At 39.1% G+C, this 19,303-nt stretch overlaps 1 protein-coding gene across 6 annotated transcripts in view; it reads right to left on the bottom strand.

The window, feature by feature from the left end:
• Positions 1-19,303, bottom strand: part of GPHN (gephyrin) — a 570,865-nt gene that overhangs the window by 50,336 nt on the left and 501,226 nt on the right. For all 6 annotated transcript variants that reach the window (XM_064292607.1, XM_064292612.1, XM_064292608.1 and 3 more), the window contains one exon: positions 5,493-5,614. In XM_064292607.1, coding sequence (XP_064148677.1) covers positions 5,493-5,614 — 122 coding nt within the window. The remainder of the gene's footprint in view (positions 1-5,492; positions 5,615-19,303) is intronic.

Here is a 19,303-nt window from a genome sequence, read left to right as displayed (position 1 = left end):
CTGAAGATAAAGCTATGAACAACTTGTTTACATGTTTACCAGCAGTTGAGGGTAGGATCTATGTTTTATTTATCATTTTACCCCCATCATCAACACAGCTTTGTGCTTTGCACATGGTAGGCACCAAAAAATTGGTCATAAAATAAAATAAAAATATAAAAGCACTCTCAGACAACTGTGGGTATGTGCCAAGATTTAGTTCCACAGATGATCATAATTTATTTACAACTGACACAGATTTGAAACAATCTAATGTCTGACAAGGGATTGTTTGAAAAAAATCATATTATAATTTATACTGAAGAATAATATGTAGGCGATAAAGTAGAGGAATATGTAATGATATGCTCCAGCAGTTGTAAGGGTGGGTGGGAGGGTAAAGAGAGAGAGCTTATAAAAGGAAAGGGGCTTTTCTGTCCAGAAAAAGGAGAATTGTCTATTTTATAGTGAATAAGAAGTAGTTTTTTTTTTTTTTTTTTTTTTAGTTAGGGGTGCAGAAAGTAAACTTAATAAATCCTCCTGTGATTTGTCACCACTTCTATATGACATAAAGATCTAGTATTCTGCAACCCAGGGCCTTATTATTCATTTGCAGCCGATTCTCGTTATTCACGGTAATTATGTTCTGTGAAGTCACTGTAAACATTGAATTAGGGGATACTGAACCATTGCTCTTAGGGGAAACACAGGGTTAGATTCCACCTCCAGTAGGCCAGCATATGGTTCAGGTTTTTCCCCTTTAAGTGCTCATGCATTTTGGGCTCTGTACACCATTAGGAGTTTACACTTAATGTCACCCATGGTATTGGTGTACAATAGCAAGATTGCATGGTCTTTGAGTGATCTAAAGCCAGGGGCTTTGGAGATCATTTACAAACATCATTGTAAAACAAGCCAATCTCATCAGCTTTGCAAATCTGCTCTCCACATAACCCTTTTCCTATATAACACTTAGCAGGTATTTTTAAAAATTCTTCCGTAGCCACTTGATCTGCAGAACCTGCCTTGTCTCTAAGTTTAACATTTTTGCTCTGGACAGCCTTTTTTTTCATTGTGGTAAATATGTATGTAACATTTGTCATTTCAACATTCTTCACATGTAAAATTTAGTGACCTTGATTTTATTCATCATATTGTCTAACCAACACCATTGTTGGTTTCCAACTTTTCCCATCACCCTTCACAGAAACTTGTGTACAGCCTTTTGAAACATGTCTGCCAGCACTAGCCAAGGAGGGTTTAACATTTTCCTGACCATGGATAACTTGTCTGTAAATTTCGCTGGCTTTCATCTCACTATGCTTTTTAAAATAGGTGATTTAAGTCCTCTCAAAGATCCAAGACTATAGCCTTCAGTAAGTGCTTCCAAGTCCTCTTCCCTTCCAGCAAGCAAGGCTGTGTCATCTGCATATCAGTACGGACTACACCTCAACATAAAGAAAACAAAAATCCTCACAACTGGACCAATAAGCAATATCATGATAAATGGTGAAAATATTAAAGTTTTCAAGGGTTTCATTATTACTTAGATCCATATTCAATGCCCATGGGAACGGCAGTCATCAAATGACGTATTGCAGTTGGGCAAATCTGCTGCAAAAGAGCTCTTTAAAGTGTTAAAAAGCAAAATTGTCACTTTGAGGACTGAGGTGGGCCTGACCCATGCCACGGTATTTTCAATCACCTTATATGCATGCAAAAGCTGAACAACGGACAAGGAAGACTGAGGAAGAACTGAAGCCTTTAAATTATGGTGTTGGTGAAGAATATTGACTATACCATGGACTGCCAGAAGAACGAACAAATCTGTCTTGCAAGGAGAACAGCCGGAATGCTCATTAGAAGTGAGGATGGCGACACTTGGTCTCATGTACTTTGGCCATGCTATCAGGGAGGACCAGTCCTTGGAGAAGAACACTATGCTTGGTAAAATAGAGGGTTAGTGAAAAAGAGGAAGAACCCTCAGTGTGATGGACTGACACAGTGGCTACAACAATGGACTCAAATATAGCCACAATTGTGAGGATGGTGCAGGACTTGGGCAGTGTTTTGTTCTGTTGTACATAGGGTTGCTATGAGTCAGAACAGACTGATGGCACCTAATAACAACAACAACATTGCTGGGCAAGTTACTTAACATCTCTGGGTTTCAAAATTTGTCCTTTTATTGTTCCAATAAAAGTGTGTCTCACACACTGTGAGAAAATATGTCTTAGGGAACGTATTTTAAAATACACATAACAGGCCTCTCTACAACCTTTTAGCTCAGTAATGAAGTCACTCCTGAGGCTCACCCTTTAGCCAAAGATTAGACAGGCCCATAAAACAAAACCAGACTAAAGGGGCACAGCAGCCCAGAGGCAAGGACTAGAAGGCAGGAGAGGACAGGAAAGCTGGTAATAGGGAGCCCGAGGTTGAGAAGGGAGAATGTTGACATGCTGTGGGGTTGTTAACCAATGTCATAAAACAATGCGTGTACTAACTGTTTAATGAGAAGCTAGTTTGTTCTGTAAACCTTCATCTAAAGTACAATTAAAAAATACACATAATATTTATAAATGAATGCTTTTCAAATACAGTTGTTAACTCTCAGGTATTTGATACACCCTACCTGTACTATTTACTGGAAACCCTGGTGGTGCAGTGGTTAAGCGCTATGGTTGCTAACCAAAGGGTCGACAGTTCGAATCCGCCAGGCGCTCCTTGGAAACCCTATGGGGCAGTTCTACTCTGTCCTATAGGGTTGCCATGAGTTGGAATCGACTCGACGGCACTGGGTTTGGGTTGGGTACTATTTACTATATTTACCTTCTTTTAAAATAAAAGATGCAACGAGTAAAGGTAAATCCCAGTCTAGCTCAATCCAAATAGTTACAAAGTCTTACTCTTCTATTTTAAACTGATTGTCAAAATTATGGTAGGTGATAAGGATAAGAGTTGAGAAGTACAATCATGCAGAATTTAAAAACTGTGTCAGAGCTGATTAAGGGTTCTGTGCCATTAACATTCTTGAGCTATTTCTCTCCTTGCTTTAAACATAGGGTAGGGTTTCTCCCCTGACCCTGCTTGTTTCCCTGGAGAGCTTTACACAGAGGCTTTTGTATAACAACATTTGCTTTCATTAGCAAATGGCTACGTAGAAAGGAGAAGAATAAAGAGGGAGGCAACATTCACAGAATACCAACAGGCTGTAGATTAAACGTACCTTGTTTCCCTTGCTAAACTCCCGGCACAGACTTCCATTAGAACAGTTCTAAATTCTTTCCTCCCACATTCCACCTCTGCATTCTAAACCTTTCACCCTGGGCCTCTTCAATATAGCACTCTAAGGCTAAGAAAGCCTAGATTTGCATCAAATGTATATTTTAAAAATTGTTCTCAGTTTGATGTATGGTATTGCTATCAGAGAGAAGGGTATACACATGAGACTTGCATAGTCTCGGAATAACCTACATCCTGGTTATAGTTTTGTTCTTCATGCTGTTTTTAAGGCACATACTGGAGTTAAACTTAATATCAACAATTTATTGGAAAATGTCTACCACAATCAATAGTGTGAGTCCCAACAATTAAATATTAGTATTCTAATATACGAGCATTACAGTGGTGTTTTGGCCTTTATGGCAAAGTCATGGCAAGTATGTATAGCATATATATGGCATATATATGGTATACTACTAAGTAATCATTTTTTATATATACATAAGTGCAATGAAAGGAAGGGGAATGGACATAATCATAGCTTAGGACAGAAAGGATAAAAAAGCTCCTTTTACCTTATAATATTGCTTAGAGCTCATTACTGCACTTGGAGGCAGGGCCTGAGCCAGGGCTGAGTGGGAAACAAAGACTGAAGAATCTGGTGAGTTTGTTCTGTGGGGCTTCAGGCCTGCTTGCTTTAGAGATCATATCTCTATGCTTTTTAAACCCTTGGACCCATTCTGCTGATTTCTGTGCCTTTTTTAAAAGCTGTAAAGTTGATTTTTACCTTCTTTCAAGCAGTGTCTGCATCAGGATAGTTTTTAGGCGTTGGAGGTGTATATGAAAGGACCGGTTACTGGTCAGGTCCAAATTCAAACAAGCAGTTTTTTTTTTTTTTTTTTTTCCAGTGGGTTCTTTCTACCCACTTCCTAGGGCCTGGGAGTCTGATGCAGGGTGATACAAGGCAACTTGTGACACTGGCTTCATCAGCATGGGCTTTAAGTTGGCTAAACATTCAGGCAAATATAAATGTTGAACATTTTAAAAGGAATGATGTTTGAAAATATGTCAAAGAGTCTTTACTCCAAATGTTCTCAGAGAAAGAAAATAAAACAAGGAGGAAAAATTAGAACTGTTAAAGGTGGGATGATATGATAGCTACTGCCTTTTAGGTTGCTGGCATGGTGCTTTGTCCAAGGATCCTAGTTTGAGCCTAAGCTGAGGTTGACAGGTATCAGAGCATATCTTGTGAAATAGAGCTCTTCAAAAACATCCATTTAAGGGAAGAAGGACCCAGGCATTATCTTACAAGACTGAAGTGACAAGGTGGTCATCGGAAAGAGAGGCGGTGATAATGGGTGACTGATATGTCATTGTATCCATCACTCAGATTTGTCTCCTGATGTCTCTATCAGGCTGATGAAGATGAACCTCTAACCAAAAGCCCATTGCCGTAGTTGATTCTGACTCACGGTGACCCTGTAGGACAGAACAGAACTGCCCCATAGGGTTTCCAAGGAGCGGCCGATGGATTTGAACTGCCAGCCTTTTGGTTAGCAGCTGTGAGCTAGTGAACTGGAGCTAGTGCTTGGTGAAAGATGGCAGAACAGCAGTGGTGTATAGTAATGGGATACCAAGAAAGAGCAGACTTGCTTTTGATCGCATGTGAGACACTGCTGGAGATTTATAGAAATACTTGGGGAATTTAACAGAGGGCTGCGTTAACTGAGCAGATGGGGGCAAGATGCTTTTCAAGATGGGCAATTATAGTCAATGTGCCTCCTTTGTACTTATAAGTGGGTGCAGCCTGGAGAAACTTGTCTAACATAAGGATATCAAATTCAATATAAATGCCTTAGAAAACAATTTTACTTAAACTTCAAATAATCAGGTAGTGCTAATTTTGACATTCTCTTAATCTTCTAATCTATGTGTTTCCTGTCTTTCTTGAAACAAGTAAAGGTGTGACCAGGAATAACACCATCACAATTAGTTCCACTAGGATAAAGCCAACACTACCAAAAAAAAAAAAAAAAAAAAAAAAAGCCCTGAAAATTTAACACACACGCAGGAAAGCAAACTATTTCTCCTGTTGTAATAGGCATTCCAACAGAATGTCTATTCCTAAAGGACATAGACACTTCTATAAGTCTCTGGTTTTTGAAGAATAAGATGAAGTGAAAATTATGGTTTCATACTTCTGTCTCAGCAGCAGCAACTCTACCTAGTTAGTACTCCAAAAATTCATATTTGCACAGTGACAACTTTTCAAAATAAAATCCAATACTTACTTGTCTCCCACAATTCCCAAGTTGATTGTAGGGTAACCATGTTCCTGAATTGTTGCTAGGAGGGTTGAACGATTACTATCTCGAATCTTTCCTGGTAAGAGGTCATCTTCAGGATTTAGTAGCTACAAAGCCAAAAAACCATCACAAATTATTCTCTTAGGATAATACTGCCTATTATTACTGGGGAAAAAAGAAATCTAGTTAACAGTTTAGGATATTTAGCATCTAAAACAGTATCTGACACATAGAAGGTATATACTCAAAGGATCTTTGAATACATATTGACATAGGAGGATAAGAAAACGTTCCTCCTAGAATTAAAAAAAAAGTACAAATTTAAATGGTGACTGAACAGTAGGCCAAATATCACAACAGCTTTGGCTAGAATTTGACAAAAACACTTTGGAGATATTGGCCTTCCCAGCAACTGGTTACTGGAACAAAGTAATTACAACAATTCTCTTTTTTCCACCAAATGTTATTTTCCAATTTGTTTTTCACTGAGAACATTTGAGGTAGAGGCTGCGTGACATGATATTCTTATGTCTGAAGGGAATGACTGTTTACCTTTTCTTTCAACCTTTTTGATCTCTTTTCTGAAGTGGGCGCAATAGTACCAATTAAGTTAATCTTACATGAAGGAGAGGGAGGCATATGCTTTGTTTCCATTACTACAACTTTAAATGATTAACTCTTAGCTACACATACCTACAACTGCATGACTCTGAATTCAAACACCCTTTAGAGATTTAATATCTATTACTGTTTTGTCTATGGAGAAAATTTTAAGATGCTTATTTTATGCTAGGATATTTCAATGAAACTGTGGTATAGTAGGAAGAGCTTGGAAGTCACATAAGGTTCAAATTCAAATCAGATGAACTCCTTATGCTTTAGTTTTCTCATCTATAAAATATACTAATAAGAACTACCTTGCAGTGTAGGTGTTAGGATCAACAGAGATAATAGGCACTAAATTAATGCAGATAAATATTCGTAAATGGAATTCTCCTTTCTTTCATTTTGATGTATGATGCTGAAAAAGCACCTATTTCTCCTGAGTAATTCTCATACTGTTACTCCTAGATGCTAGTGTAGATGGAATTGGTTTATAATGTGAACATAACCTATTAGATTATAAAATACTTAGAGAAGGGTCCTTAACACTCACACACCACACACACAAATATGTGAATTTATGTATCAGTTTTAAGAGGTACTTTGATTTAAAAAACATTATAAAGTGAAAAAAAGTACATCTTTGAATTGAAAAAATATGGAACGTTATCTTGGAAGGTTGGAGGCAAATCTGCACATTTTAGATGTTTAGGCTGATAATATGACCAATACTCAGGGCTTAATATTTCAGTTCTCTCAAACAAAAGCCTCAAACTCCACCAATCTTCTTTAGGCAAACTCCTTCGTTCTTTCTCCTGATTCTTTAGTGATACCATGTTGCCAGGCCTTTGTCCCCTTACGATACCCACTGCCCACTGCCATTGAGTCGATTCTGACTCATAGCGACCCTGCAGGACAGAGTAGAACTGCCCCACAGAGTTTCCAAGAAGCGCCTGGTGGATTCGAACTGCTGACCTCTTGAGTAGCAGCTGTAGCACTTAACCACTACGCGAGCAGGGTTTCCCCCCTTACGATAGGCTGGAGAAAAACTCTGACCATCTTATCCAGTGTCACCTGGAAGCCTTCCATTTAAATACTAATTTAACTTAATCAGATGCCATGTGAAATCACAATGCGCTTTTATCTTTAGTCACTGGTAGTGCTTGGAAAATTGCTATTGTAGTGCCAATATAGATTAATTTTCTCTGATCTTAATTAACACATGGTTATACGAAGTCATTATAATTAAAAAGGCCAAGGTTTGCAGCTCTTTAACTCCATTAATCATACAGGTTGCTTCAGACAGAAAATTGTGTAGTTGTATCATTTTTTTTCCCCCACAGCAGGGTACTGGCCACCAACTAGGTAAGATTTCCTTGGCATTAGGGTGTTTTCATTGCCATTCATGTTCCTCTCAATTATTCTGCTGCAGTTTCAGAAATAACAATAATTAGAGATCATATCTGCAAAACTGACATAATGAAATAGTAGCTAGTTAAATGAGAATGTGGGATTTACAGCGCATTTTCAGCGAAAACACAAAAATGAATAGAAGATTGATTGTAAGGCTAAATATACTAAAATAGCCACAATTTTCCCCTTAAATCTGAATCTTATTTTTTAGTAGCTTGTACTTCTAGCTTCTGGTCATTCTAAAATATTTTCACTGGATGCCTGACACATTTTTTTTTTTTTTTACACATACCACAATTAAAATACAAAAGAAAAAACAAACAAAAGGTAAACCATTACCACCATACCATGTCACTTTAAAAAAATTTTTTTTCTTTTTTTTTATTCTGTTTTTGGTGAAAGTTTACAGAGCAAATAAGTTCCTCATTAAACAGTTAATACACATATTGTTTTGTGACATTGGTTGTCAATCCTGTGACATGTCAACTTTCGCTTTCTTGACCTTGGGTTTCCCATTTCCATTTGTCCAGCTTTTCTGTCCCCTCCTGCCTTCTCATCTTTGTCCCTGGGCTGGTGTGCCCATTTAGTCTCATTTACATGGTTGGACTACGTGTTTAATAACCTGCTTATTAACCGGTTTATAAACCCGTTCAACCTTTGGCTGAAGGGTGAACCTCAGGAGTGACTTCAGTACTGAGTTAAAAGGGTGTCTGGGAGCCATACTCTTTGGGTTTCTCCAGTCTCCGTCAGACCAATAAGTCTCATCTTTTTTTGTGAGTTAGACTTTTGTTCTATATTTTATTCCAGCTCTGTCTGGGACCCTCTATCGTGATCTCTGTCAGAGAAGTCAGTGGTGGTAGCCGGGCACCATCTAGTTGTGCTGGACTAATTCTGGTAGAGGCTGTGATAGTTGTGGTCCGCCTTGTGCCTTTTCTTTTCTTCATTTTCCCTTGTTCCATACAGGGTGGGAACAGTAGTTGTATCTTAGATGGACACTTCCAAGCTTTTAAGACTCCAGATACCTACTTACTGAAGTAGCACACAGAATATTTTCTTTATAAACTATGTTATGCCACTTGAGCTAGATGTCCCCTGAGACCATGGTCCCCAGCCCTTAGCCCAGTAACTTGGTTCCTCAGGGAGTTTGGAAGTCTCTATGAAGCTTCTAAGACTTTGTCTTAGTCAAGTTGTGCTGACTACCCCAGTATTGTGTGCTGTCTTACCCTTTACCAAAATTATCACTTATTTATTGTCTAGTTAGTGTTTTTCTCTCCCCACCCTCCTTGTAACCATCAAAGATTATTGCTTTCTGTGTATAAATAGCGGTCTCATACAGCATTTGTCCTTTTGTGATTGCCTTATTTCACTCAGCATAATGCCCTCCAGGTTCATCCATATTGTAAGACGTTTCACAGATTCATCATAGCTCTTTGTCACTGTGTAGTATTCCACTATGTATGTACCATAATTTGCTTATTCATTCATCTGTTGATGGGAACTTAGGTTGTTCCAACTTTTTGCAATTGTGAATAACACTGCAATGAACATGGGTGTGCATATGTCTATTTGTGTGACAGCTCTTATTTCTCTAGGATATATTCTTAGGAGTGGAATTGCTGGATCACATGGTATTTCTATTTCTAGTTTTTTAAGGAAGCACCACATTGTTTTCCAAAACAGTTGTATCATTTTGCATTCCCACCAGCAGTGCATAAGAATTCCAATCTCCCTGTAACCACTCCAACATTTTTTATTTTCTGTTGTTTTGATTAGTGCCAGTAATGTCAGGGGGAGATGGTATCTCATTGTAGTTTTTTTTTTTTTTTTTAATAATTTTTATTGAGCTTTAAGTGAATGTTTACAAATCAAGTCAGTCTGTCACATATAAGCTTATATACACCTTACTCCATACTCCCACTTACTCTCCCCCTAATGAGTCAGCCCTACCAGTCTCTCCTTTCGTGACAATTTTGCCAATTTCTAACCCTCTCTACCCTCCTATCTCCCCTCCAGACAGGAGATGCCAACACAGTCTCAAGTGTCCACTTGATACAAGTAGCTCACTCTTCATCAGCATCTCTCTCCAACCCATTGTCCAGCCCCTTCCATGTCTGATGAGTTGTCTTCGGGAATGGTTCCTGTCCTGGGCCAACAGAAGGTTTGGGGACCATGACCACCGGCATTCCTCTAGTCTCAGTCAGACCATTAAGTCTGGTCTTTTTATGAGAATTTGGGGTCTGCATTCCACTGATCTCTTGCTCCCTCAGGGGTTCTTCATTGTGCTCCCTGTCATTGTAGTTTTGATCTGCATTCCTTGTCACTTTCTTATCTTTTAAATTTCAGTTTCCTGTTTCTGTTATTGTCCATGGTGCTACCATCCTCCCAGCTTTGAAACATTTACTTTTGATTTTCTTTTTCCCTTTATAGTCCACTCTGTTCCCAAAGGTCTTAATCATTAAGTGTTTCCTAATCCTTCTCCTCCTTGAACTCTACATTTTAATTCTTCTGTTACCAACCTCTCCCCACGCAATTCCAGGCATTAATTATGTTATGCCTGAATTTCTGCAAAAGCCTTATAATTGGCAGTCTCGTCTTGAAACTCTTTCCTTCTGAGAAATAAAGTAGAAAAATCAACTTGAAAAGCTGTACTATTACTTGCATAACAGATAAACTACCAAACCATGACAAGCAATACAAACTACCTTAAGTCAAACTGTTTTAACACAAGTTTGCTCACACTTACATGCTTCAGGATAAGACCATGGACAAATTGACTTAACAGCAGCTCCATATGGAGTCCTGTATTTCAAAGATGTGATTGATTGTTTCAGCAACTCACCTATTTTACAAATTCTGACCAAACTTTGCTCAAAGCTTACTTACAAACTTCTATCTTAAAACTACCCCATGATCAACCCCGCCCTCAAGACCCCATAAATAGTCATTGCTGTAGAGTTGATTCCGACACATCACGACTTCGTGTGTTACAGAGAAGAACTGCTTTATCAGGTTTTCTTGTCTGTAATCTTTATGGAAGCAGGTCACCAGGACTTTCTCCCATGGTGTCACTGAGTGAGTTCGAGCCGCCAACCTTTAGGTTAGTAATTGAGTGCAAACCATTTGCACCACCCAGGAACCTAACCCCATAAATACGTGTTATGTATGTTTCTGTAATGCTCTCAAACAACATATGTATAAGGCAGTGTTGTGTGTTTTTCTGTTATACGCATATGTTTGACTCTGTAAAGCTCTTAAACCAATATGCAAAAGTCACTTATATGTGACCTAGAAGTAGAAATTTTCTGAATTTAAAAATTCACAGAATGAGAAGTGTGTGAGGTATATCACAAACAACTTCTTTAAGTTGGGTTGGAACCTACATGATGTGACAAAAGAAAATGTATACTCAAATATCTAAAGTGGCTTTGAGATATAAGAAAAGTTATACACTACCCCCTCATCTCTGACCTTTTAGAAAAGATGCTACATACTGCCAATCTCTGACCTTGGAGAGAAGATGTAACACACTAGTCTTTGTTAAACATGACATCATGAGCCTTTATCATGTGGGGCCAAGGACAGAAAATCACATATAAACCCAGAACTATGGCTCATTCACTGAGCAAAGGCAGAGGCAAGAGATATCTCTCTAGACCCTGCCACTCTCTGAAGACCATGAGCCTACCAGAGACAATGGATGAGTCTCTGCCTACCACCGCCATCCTCAGACCCCAGCTACAAGGAACCTCCACTGAACATGAGCCATGGTCAAGTTTTCCTTCCAAGGGCATCTGTTAAAGGTAAAAGCCTGCAGTCTAAAGGTGTGAACTCTAACCATTGGACTAATATCGTCATGATTCTCTAGTCCTAAAGGAATGGCTTGTGGTCTTACCTGTGTGTGCCTTGTCAAGACTACCTTGCAATAAGTGAGTTTATGCACGATAAGCTTCACCTTTTTTTTTTTTTAAAAACTAAATTTTAAAATAACATCCCACAGGGCAATACCCTTCTATAATGATCCTCTTTGAGACACTAGTGAGACTCTGTCCAGGTAGTGCTCTTCCTTGTTCAGAAGTTTTAATATATACAGCTTTGTATGACCAAGAGGTTTCCCTGGTGGTCCTTCCCTGGTATTTTACGACTTTGACAGTCATGGAAATCCCAACAAGACTTGGGCAAGACCCCATGCCACCAGTATGCACTATCCTGAGGTCTCTTGAGCCTCCTTGTTCAGGGGATTCCTTCTCAATAATGATAAGTATGGAACTTATTTTGAGCTCTTTTTCTTTTTTGTTAAGTTCCCAAAGCCAGCTGACGTTTTTTTTGTTTGTCTTAGAAGATTTCCAGAACATTTTGGTTATCTGATCAGATTTGTACTAATTTTTGTTTTCTTTGGTGCAGGTCTGCTAAAGCACTGATGTAATACTAATTGTTCTGTCAATTGGCCACACTGTTGTGTGTTTATAAGAACTTTTTAAAGTTTTCTCTGTGTTTGTACAGTATTATGGATCGCTTTTATATGGTCTTTCTAGCCATGGTCTTAAAACTCCCACCAAATGACTGGGTGGTGGTTGTTGTTAGGTGCCTTTAACGTCGACTATACACATGGACCTTGCCAGAGGGAATACACAGGAATCAAATTTACTACATCTGTGGAAAGAGACGATGGAAAAGCTCAATATTATCAGTCAGAACAAGGCCAAGGACTGACAGTGGAACACACCATCAATTTTTCATATGCAAGTTCAAACTGAAACTGAAGAAAATTAGAATAAGTCCATGAGAGCCAAAGTACAACCTTGAGTATATCCCACCTGAATTTAGAGACCATCTCAAAAATAGATTTAGCGTGTTGAACACTAATGACCGAAGACCAGATGAGTTGTGGAATGACATCAAGGACATAATACCTGAAGAAAGCAAGAGGTCATTAAAAAGACAGGAGAGAAGAAAGAGACCTAAATGGATGTCAGAAGAGACTGTGAAAATTGTTCTTGAATGTTGAGTAGCTAAAGCAAAAGGAAAAATGATGAAGTAAAAGAGCTGAACAGAAGATTTCAAAGGGCAGCTTGAAAAGACAAGTATTATGATGACATGTCCAAAAAAACTGGAGATAGAAAACCAAAAGGGAAGAACACAGCATTTCTCAAGCTGAAAGAACTGAAGAAAAAATTCAAGCCCTGAGGTGTAATACCGAAGGATTCTATGTGGAAAATATTAAACGATACAGGAAGCATCAAAAGAAGGTGGAAGGAATACACAGAGTCACTATATCAAAAAGAATTGGTCGACATTCAGCCATTTCAGGTGGCACCATATGATCAGGAACTGACTGTACTGAAGGAAAAAGTCCAAGACGCACTGAAGGCATTGGCAAAAAACAAGGCTCCGGGAATTGATGGAATACCAATTGAGATGTTTCAACAATCGGATGCAGTACTGGAAGTGCTCACTCGTCTACGCCAAGAAATTTGGAAGACAGTTACCTGGCTAATCGACTGGAAGAGATCCATATTTATGCCTATTCCCAGGAAAGGTGATCCAACCAAATGTGGGAACTGTTGAACAATATCATTTATAATGATTGGGTGGGACTATGTAAATAAGGTGCTTGTGGCCCTCCAAGGGGATTGGAAAGCTTGCTAAGAATGCAAATAAGGTGCATGGCACCCTTGTGGGGTGCGACCATGAAAATAAAGTGTATGGAGCCCTAACAAGGAAACTGATTAGTTTTGCCATCTGCTAGGCTTTAAAGAGAGCCAGTCTCAGAGCAGTGGGGAGGACGTCACTATCACCAAGAAAGAAGAGCTAGATGTGGAGCATATCCTTTGGACCCATGATTCCTGTGCTGAGAACCTCCTAGACCCAGGAGACAGGAAAAGAGAGCTGTACCACCTGAGACAGCGAGAGATAGTGAGATGCAGCAGCAGAGAAACAGAGGCAGCAGAACCAGGAGACCAGCAGGAGATGGCAAGGTGGGCTCCCTGGCCCACAGAATGAGAAAGCTGAGTACCTATGAGTAGGTGGCTTGCTGGCAGAGTGGGGTACCTCTGGGCACTTAGTGGAGGTAGTCTTGCTGATCCGTGGAGTGAGAGAGCTGAGTGCCTTCTGGAAGGAAGCCTGAGTGGAGTGGGTTGTCTCTGGGCACTTACTTGTAGAGCTAAAGAGCTTTGTAACACACTTGTCCAAGCAAGGCAGAGGCTGAGTTGGCCCAAGATGCCAGAGGGGCCAAAGGGGCCAGGAGGCCTGCCTGTGGGAATGGCTGAAAAGAAGCTATCCTGATCAAAGAACTGTATCCTGAGTAGTTCCTGATCCTGAATTGTAACTTGTTACTTCTGTTAGAAACCTATAATCGTGAGTATGGTTTGTGAGTTGTGCGTGACCATTGCAACGAATTACCGAACTCAGCAGAGAAGTAGAGAGTGTCATGGGAAGGACGGCTAGTGTCAGAATTGGTAAAAAGTTTGGAGAAAGGAGGTATGTCTGACCTCTGCCTCACTGGAGTCAGCCTTGAGCTGATTTTTGATTCTATCTCCTTCCCCTTGTGAAGTTAGATGACGATGTTGGATAACGTCATCATGCATTTTTACAGTTTGAGAAATTGGCTTTGGGAGAGAACTCCTCTTTATCCAGTCAGGCCCTGCTGAGTTTTAGCATCAGTACGCAGGAGCTCAACCCAAGTTGAGGACTTTAGACACAATATATAAGCAATATTTTCCCCTTTGACCTTTAGTTAAAGAATTCATGGATTCTTCTACTAATAAGCTTGTGCTACTTCCTGGTGTTACTCTGGCTTCTGTTCTTTATAAAAATCATAATTTCATCAAGGACAACTTGGAATTGCAGTGGCCATTTTGAAGTACTTTTGACATGACTAAAATTATTCATTTGAAAAGCAGAACAAAAAGGAAATATGATTCTGAATATTCAATGACTAGCATTTATATTGTTATGAAAAGCTTCAAAATTAGAATTTAAAAACAATGTAAAAGAATCTAAAAGTTCTTTTGTTAAACTCTCATGAGGAGATTCTCTGTCTTGTCTAAAAGAAAAATCATTTAGTTTACTGTAAAAGACTTCTTTGTTTCTGTTATTCAGAGATTTAATCCTATGGTCTTGATGGAATTGTCAAGGACCTCAGACATCGTTTGATTGGGTTGTAGTGACTCACTTTCTCTCCTTTTACATATTGAAATCGGTTTTCTAGAATCTAAGACCTCCCTCCTCCTTTGATTAAATGGGATAATATGTGCAAGGTGCTTAGCATAGTGCCTAGAACATAATACTGTCTACTACTGTGCAGAAATTCAGAGAGAACTGCAAAGAGAAGGCTGGGGGTTTATTTATTCCTGGTACTTTTCAATTCAATTTCAGCAAATATTCAATGACCCTCTACTTTGTGCTAAGAATTGTGTTAGGAGCCAGTATTGTTATTGTCAGGTGCCGTTGAGTCAGTTCCAACTCATGGTGACCCTATGCACAACGGAACAAAACACTGCCCAGTCCTAAGCCATCCTTACAATCGTTGTTATGCTTGAGCTTATCGTTGCAGCCACTGTGTCAATCCACCTCGTTGAAGGTCTTCCTCTTTTCTGCTGACCCTGTACTCTGCCAAGCATGAGGTCCTTCTCCAGGGACTGATCCCTCCTGACAACATGTCCAAAGTATGTAAGATGCAGTCTCCCCATCCTTGCTTCTAAGGAGCATTATGGTCGTACTTCTTCTAAGACAGATTTGTTCATTCTTTTGGCAGTCCATGGTATATTCAATATTCTTCGCCGACACCACAATTCAAAGGTGTCAGTTCTTCTTCGATCTTCCTTATTCATTGTCCAGCTTTCACATGCATATGAAGCAAATGAAAATACTGTGGCTTGGGTCAGGTACACCTTAGTCCTCAAAGTTGACACCTTTAGTTTTTAACACTTTAAAGAGGTCTTTTGCAGCAGATTTGCCCAATGCAATACGTTGTTTGATTTCTTGACTGTTACTTCCATATTTGTTGATTGTGGATCCAAGTAAAATAAAATCCTTGACAACTTAATCTTTTCTCCATTTACTGTGATGTTGCTTATTGGTCCAGTTGTGAGGATTTTTGTTTTCTTTATGTAGAGGTGAAATAATCCACACTGAAGGCTGTGTACTCAGATATTCATCAGTACGTGCTTCAAGTCCTCTTTGCTTTCAGCAAGCAAGGCTGTGTCACCTGCATATCACAGGTTGTTAAATGAGTGTTCCTCCAATTCTGATGCTCCTTTCTTCTTCATATAGTCCAACTTCTTGTATTATTTCCTCAGCATACAGATTGAATAAGCATGGTGACTACCACAGAAAACCAAATACACAACCAGGACCCATCAAAAAAGTGGTGCAAATCTAGATTGATCACATCTCCAGAAGATAATGGTCTAATTTAGGCTGAGAAGTTACTAGAAGTAGGACTGAGAAATGAACGGAAACCACAACTTCCAAAATTGCACTATGATTTGCAGAACAGATTAATTGTGCCAAACTATGACATGTAACACAAGCTAGCTCAGCTTAAATTGTTTTAATACCAGCTCATTGAGAACTATATATTCTAAATCCATGAACAAACTGATTTAATAGTAACTCCACATAAACACATGTATTCCAAGGATAAGACCAATAACCACCAGCAATTTGCCCAGATTACAAATTATGACCAAGCCTGCTCAGACCTCCCATGCTAACTGTAGCACACCAATACCCTATAAGTATCCTTCTGAAAGTTTCCCCAAATTATGACCAAGCCCTGCCAGACCTCCCTTGCTAACTGCCCTAAAATCACCCTAGGACTAACTCTAGCACAACAATACTCTATAAGTACTCTTCTGAAAATTTCCCCTTTGATACACTACTGAGCATCAAAGTCAAGTACTGAGTCAAGGTGGTGCTTTCCTTTATTCTGCAAATTTAATACCCAGTTAAAAAAATTTTTTTTTTTTATGATCAGTAAGTTTCCTTCATGGTTTTGTTTGGGGGTTTGGATACTGCTATAGCTCAGTATCACACATCAACTGAGATTATCTTTCTTAAATACCAATTTCATGCCTTTCTCCTCTTCTCCGAACTGTCTCCCATTCTACTAACCCATGATCATTTTCTACTTTATTTAAATACTATGCCAAAGGCTCCAAACTCACTTCCTTTGAGAAAACTGGCATTAAAAATTTTATTCAATTCAGTTGTATTCTTCATGAACTTTGTACTTAACACTTCTATCATTAGCTAGTTTTTTTCTCTAATTAAAAAAAACACATATTTCTTTTAAAATTTCTTATCATAAAATAAGTATAGATTTACAGAAAGTTGCAAAATAATACAGAGTGGTCCTGTGTTCACTTCACCCAATTTCTCCCAATGGTAGCATTTTACATGTTGCTGTTGTTGTCAGGTGCTGGTGAGTCAGTTCCGACTCACAGAGACCCTGTGTGCCACAGAATGAAACACTGCCTGGTCCTGCGCCACACTCACAATCATTGTTATGCTTGAGCCTATTGTTGCAGCCACTGTCAATCCATCTCATTGAGGGTTTTCCTCCTTTTTTTCTGACCCTGTACTTTACCATGGAAACCCTGGTGGTGTAGTGGTTAAGTGCTACAGCTGCTAACCAAAGGGTCGGCAGTTCAAATCCACCAGGAGCTCCTTGGAAACTCTATGGGGCAGTTCTACTCTGTCTATGGGGTTGCTATGAGTCGGAATCGACTCCATGGCACTGGGTTTGGTTTTGGTTTTGGTACTTTACCAAGCATGATGTCCTTCTCCAGGGAATGATCCCTCCTGACAACATGTCCAAAGCTGTAAGGCGCTGTCTCGTCATCCTTGCTTCTAAGGAGCGTTCTGGTTGTACTTCTTTCAAGACAGATTTGTTTGTCTTTTGGTAGTCCACAGTATATTCAATATTCTTCACCAACACCACAATTCAAAGGCGTCAATTCTTCTTCAGTCTTCCTTATCCACTGTTCAGCTTTTGCATGCATATGATATGACTGAAAATACCATGGCTTGGGTCAGGCGCACCTTAGTCTTCAAGGTAACATTTTTGCTTTTTAACACTATAAAGAGGTCCTTTGCAGCAGATTTGCCCAATGCAATGCGTCTCTTGATTTCTTGACTGCTGCTTCCATGCGTGTTGCTTGTGGACCCAAGTAAAATGAAATCCTTGACAACTTCAATCTTTTCTCCGTTTATCATGATGTTGCTCATTGGTCCAGTTGTGAGGATTTTTGTTTTCTTTATGTTGAGGTGTAATCCATACTGAAGGCTGTGCTCTTTGATCTTCATCAGTAAGTGCTTCAAGTCCTCTTCACTTTCAGCAAGTAAGGTTGTGTCATCTGCATATTGCAGGTTGTTAATGAGTCTTCCTCCAATCCTGATGCTCTGTTCTTCTGCATACAGTCCAGCTTCTTGGGTTATTTGCTTGGTATACAGATTGAATAAGTATGGGGAAAGGATACAACCCTGACGCACACCTTTCCTGACTTTAAACCAAGCAGTATCCCCATGTTCTGTTTGAACAACTGCCTCTTGATCTATGTAAAGGTTCCTTATGAGCACAATTAAGTGTTCTGGAATTCCCATTCTTCGCAATATTATTCATAATTTGTTATGATCCACACAGTTGAATGCCCTTGTGTAGTCAATAAAATACAGGTAAACATCCTTCAGGTATTCTCTGCTTTCAGCCAGGATCCATCTGACATCAGCAATGATATCCCTGGTTCCACGTCCTCTTGTGAATCCGGCCTGAATTTCTGGCAGTTCCCTGTTGATATACTGCTGCAGCCACTTTTGAATGATCTTCAGCAAAATTCTGCTTGCGTGTGATATTAATGACATTGTTTGATAATTTCCGCATTTGGTTGGATCACCTTTCCTGGGAATAGGCATAAATATGGATTTCTTCCACTCGGTTGGCCAGGTAGCTGTCTTCCAAATTTCTTGGCATAGAGGGGTGCGCACTTCCAGCGTTGCATTTTACATAATTGTAGCATATCAAAACGAGGAAACTGACATTGGTATAGTGTGCATGTATAGTTCTGTCATTTTATCAGGTACATAGCTTTGTGTAACCACCACCTCAATCAGGATATGAACTATTCTGTCACCACAAAGGTATCCCTTGTGCTACCCTTTTACAGTCATAGTTCCCTCCTTCTCCATTCCCTAACCCCTGGCAATCACTAATATGTTTTCCATTTTTACAGTTTTCTCATTTCTATAATGTTATATAAATGGAATCATACAATATGTGACTATTTGAGATTGGCTTTTTTTACTCAGCATAAGGCCCTTGAGATTCATCTAAGTTGTTCCATGCAATGATAGTTCGTTCCTTTTTAATTATGGTTTCCTGTTTCTGACTATTACAAATAAAGTAGAGCATTTATATATAATGTAATTATGGATATGGCAGAGTTTAAGTCTATCATTTAATTTTTTGTTTTCTGTCGGTTCCCTCTGTTTTTGTTTCTGTTTTCCTGTAGATTACTTGGGTATTTTTTAGAATTCCATTTTGATTTAAACATACAGTGTTTCAGAGTATATCTCTTCTTTATATATATTTTTACTGGTTGCTCTAAATATTACATTATACACATATAACTTTCAACCAGATTGTAAGCTTCTCCAACATTTTTTTCTATCCTTTTAAAATTCATTCTATTACCTATGCTATGCAGATGACAATTTATTAATGTATGTAAAATATGAAGCCCAGAGTCCAGCGTCTAAGCTTAAGAACGAAGCAAGAGAAT

Source organism: Loxodonta africana, chromosome 10, assembly GCF_030014295.1.
Source record: "Loxodonta africana isolate mLoxAfr1 chromosome 10, mLoxAfr1.hap2, whole genome shotgun sequence".
NCBI classification, from domain to species: domain Eukaryota; kingdom Metazoa; phylum Chordata; class Mammalia; order Proboscidea; family Elephantidae; genus Loxodonta; species Loxodonta africana.
Note: the sequence above shows the minus strand (reverse complement) of the source record. Positions and strands in the feature narration are given on the sequence as shown.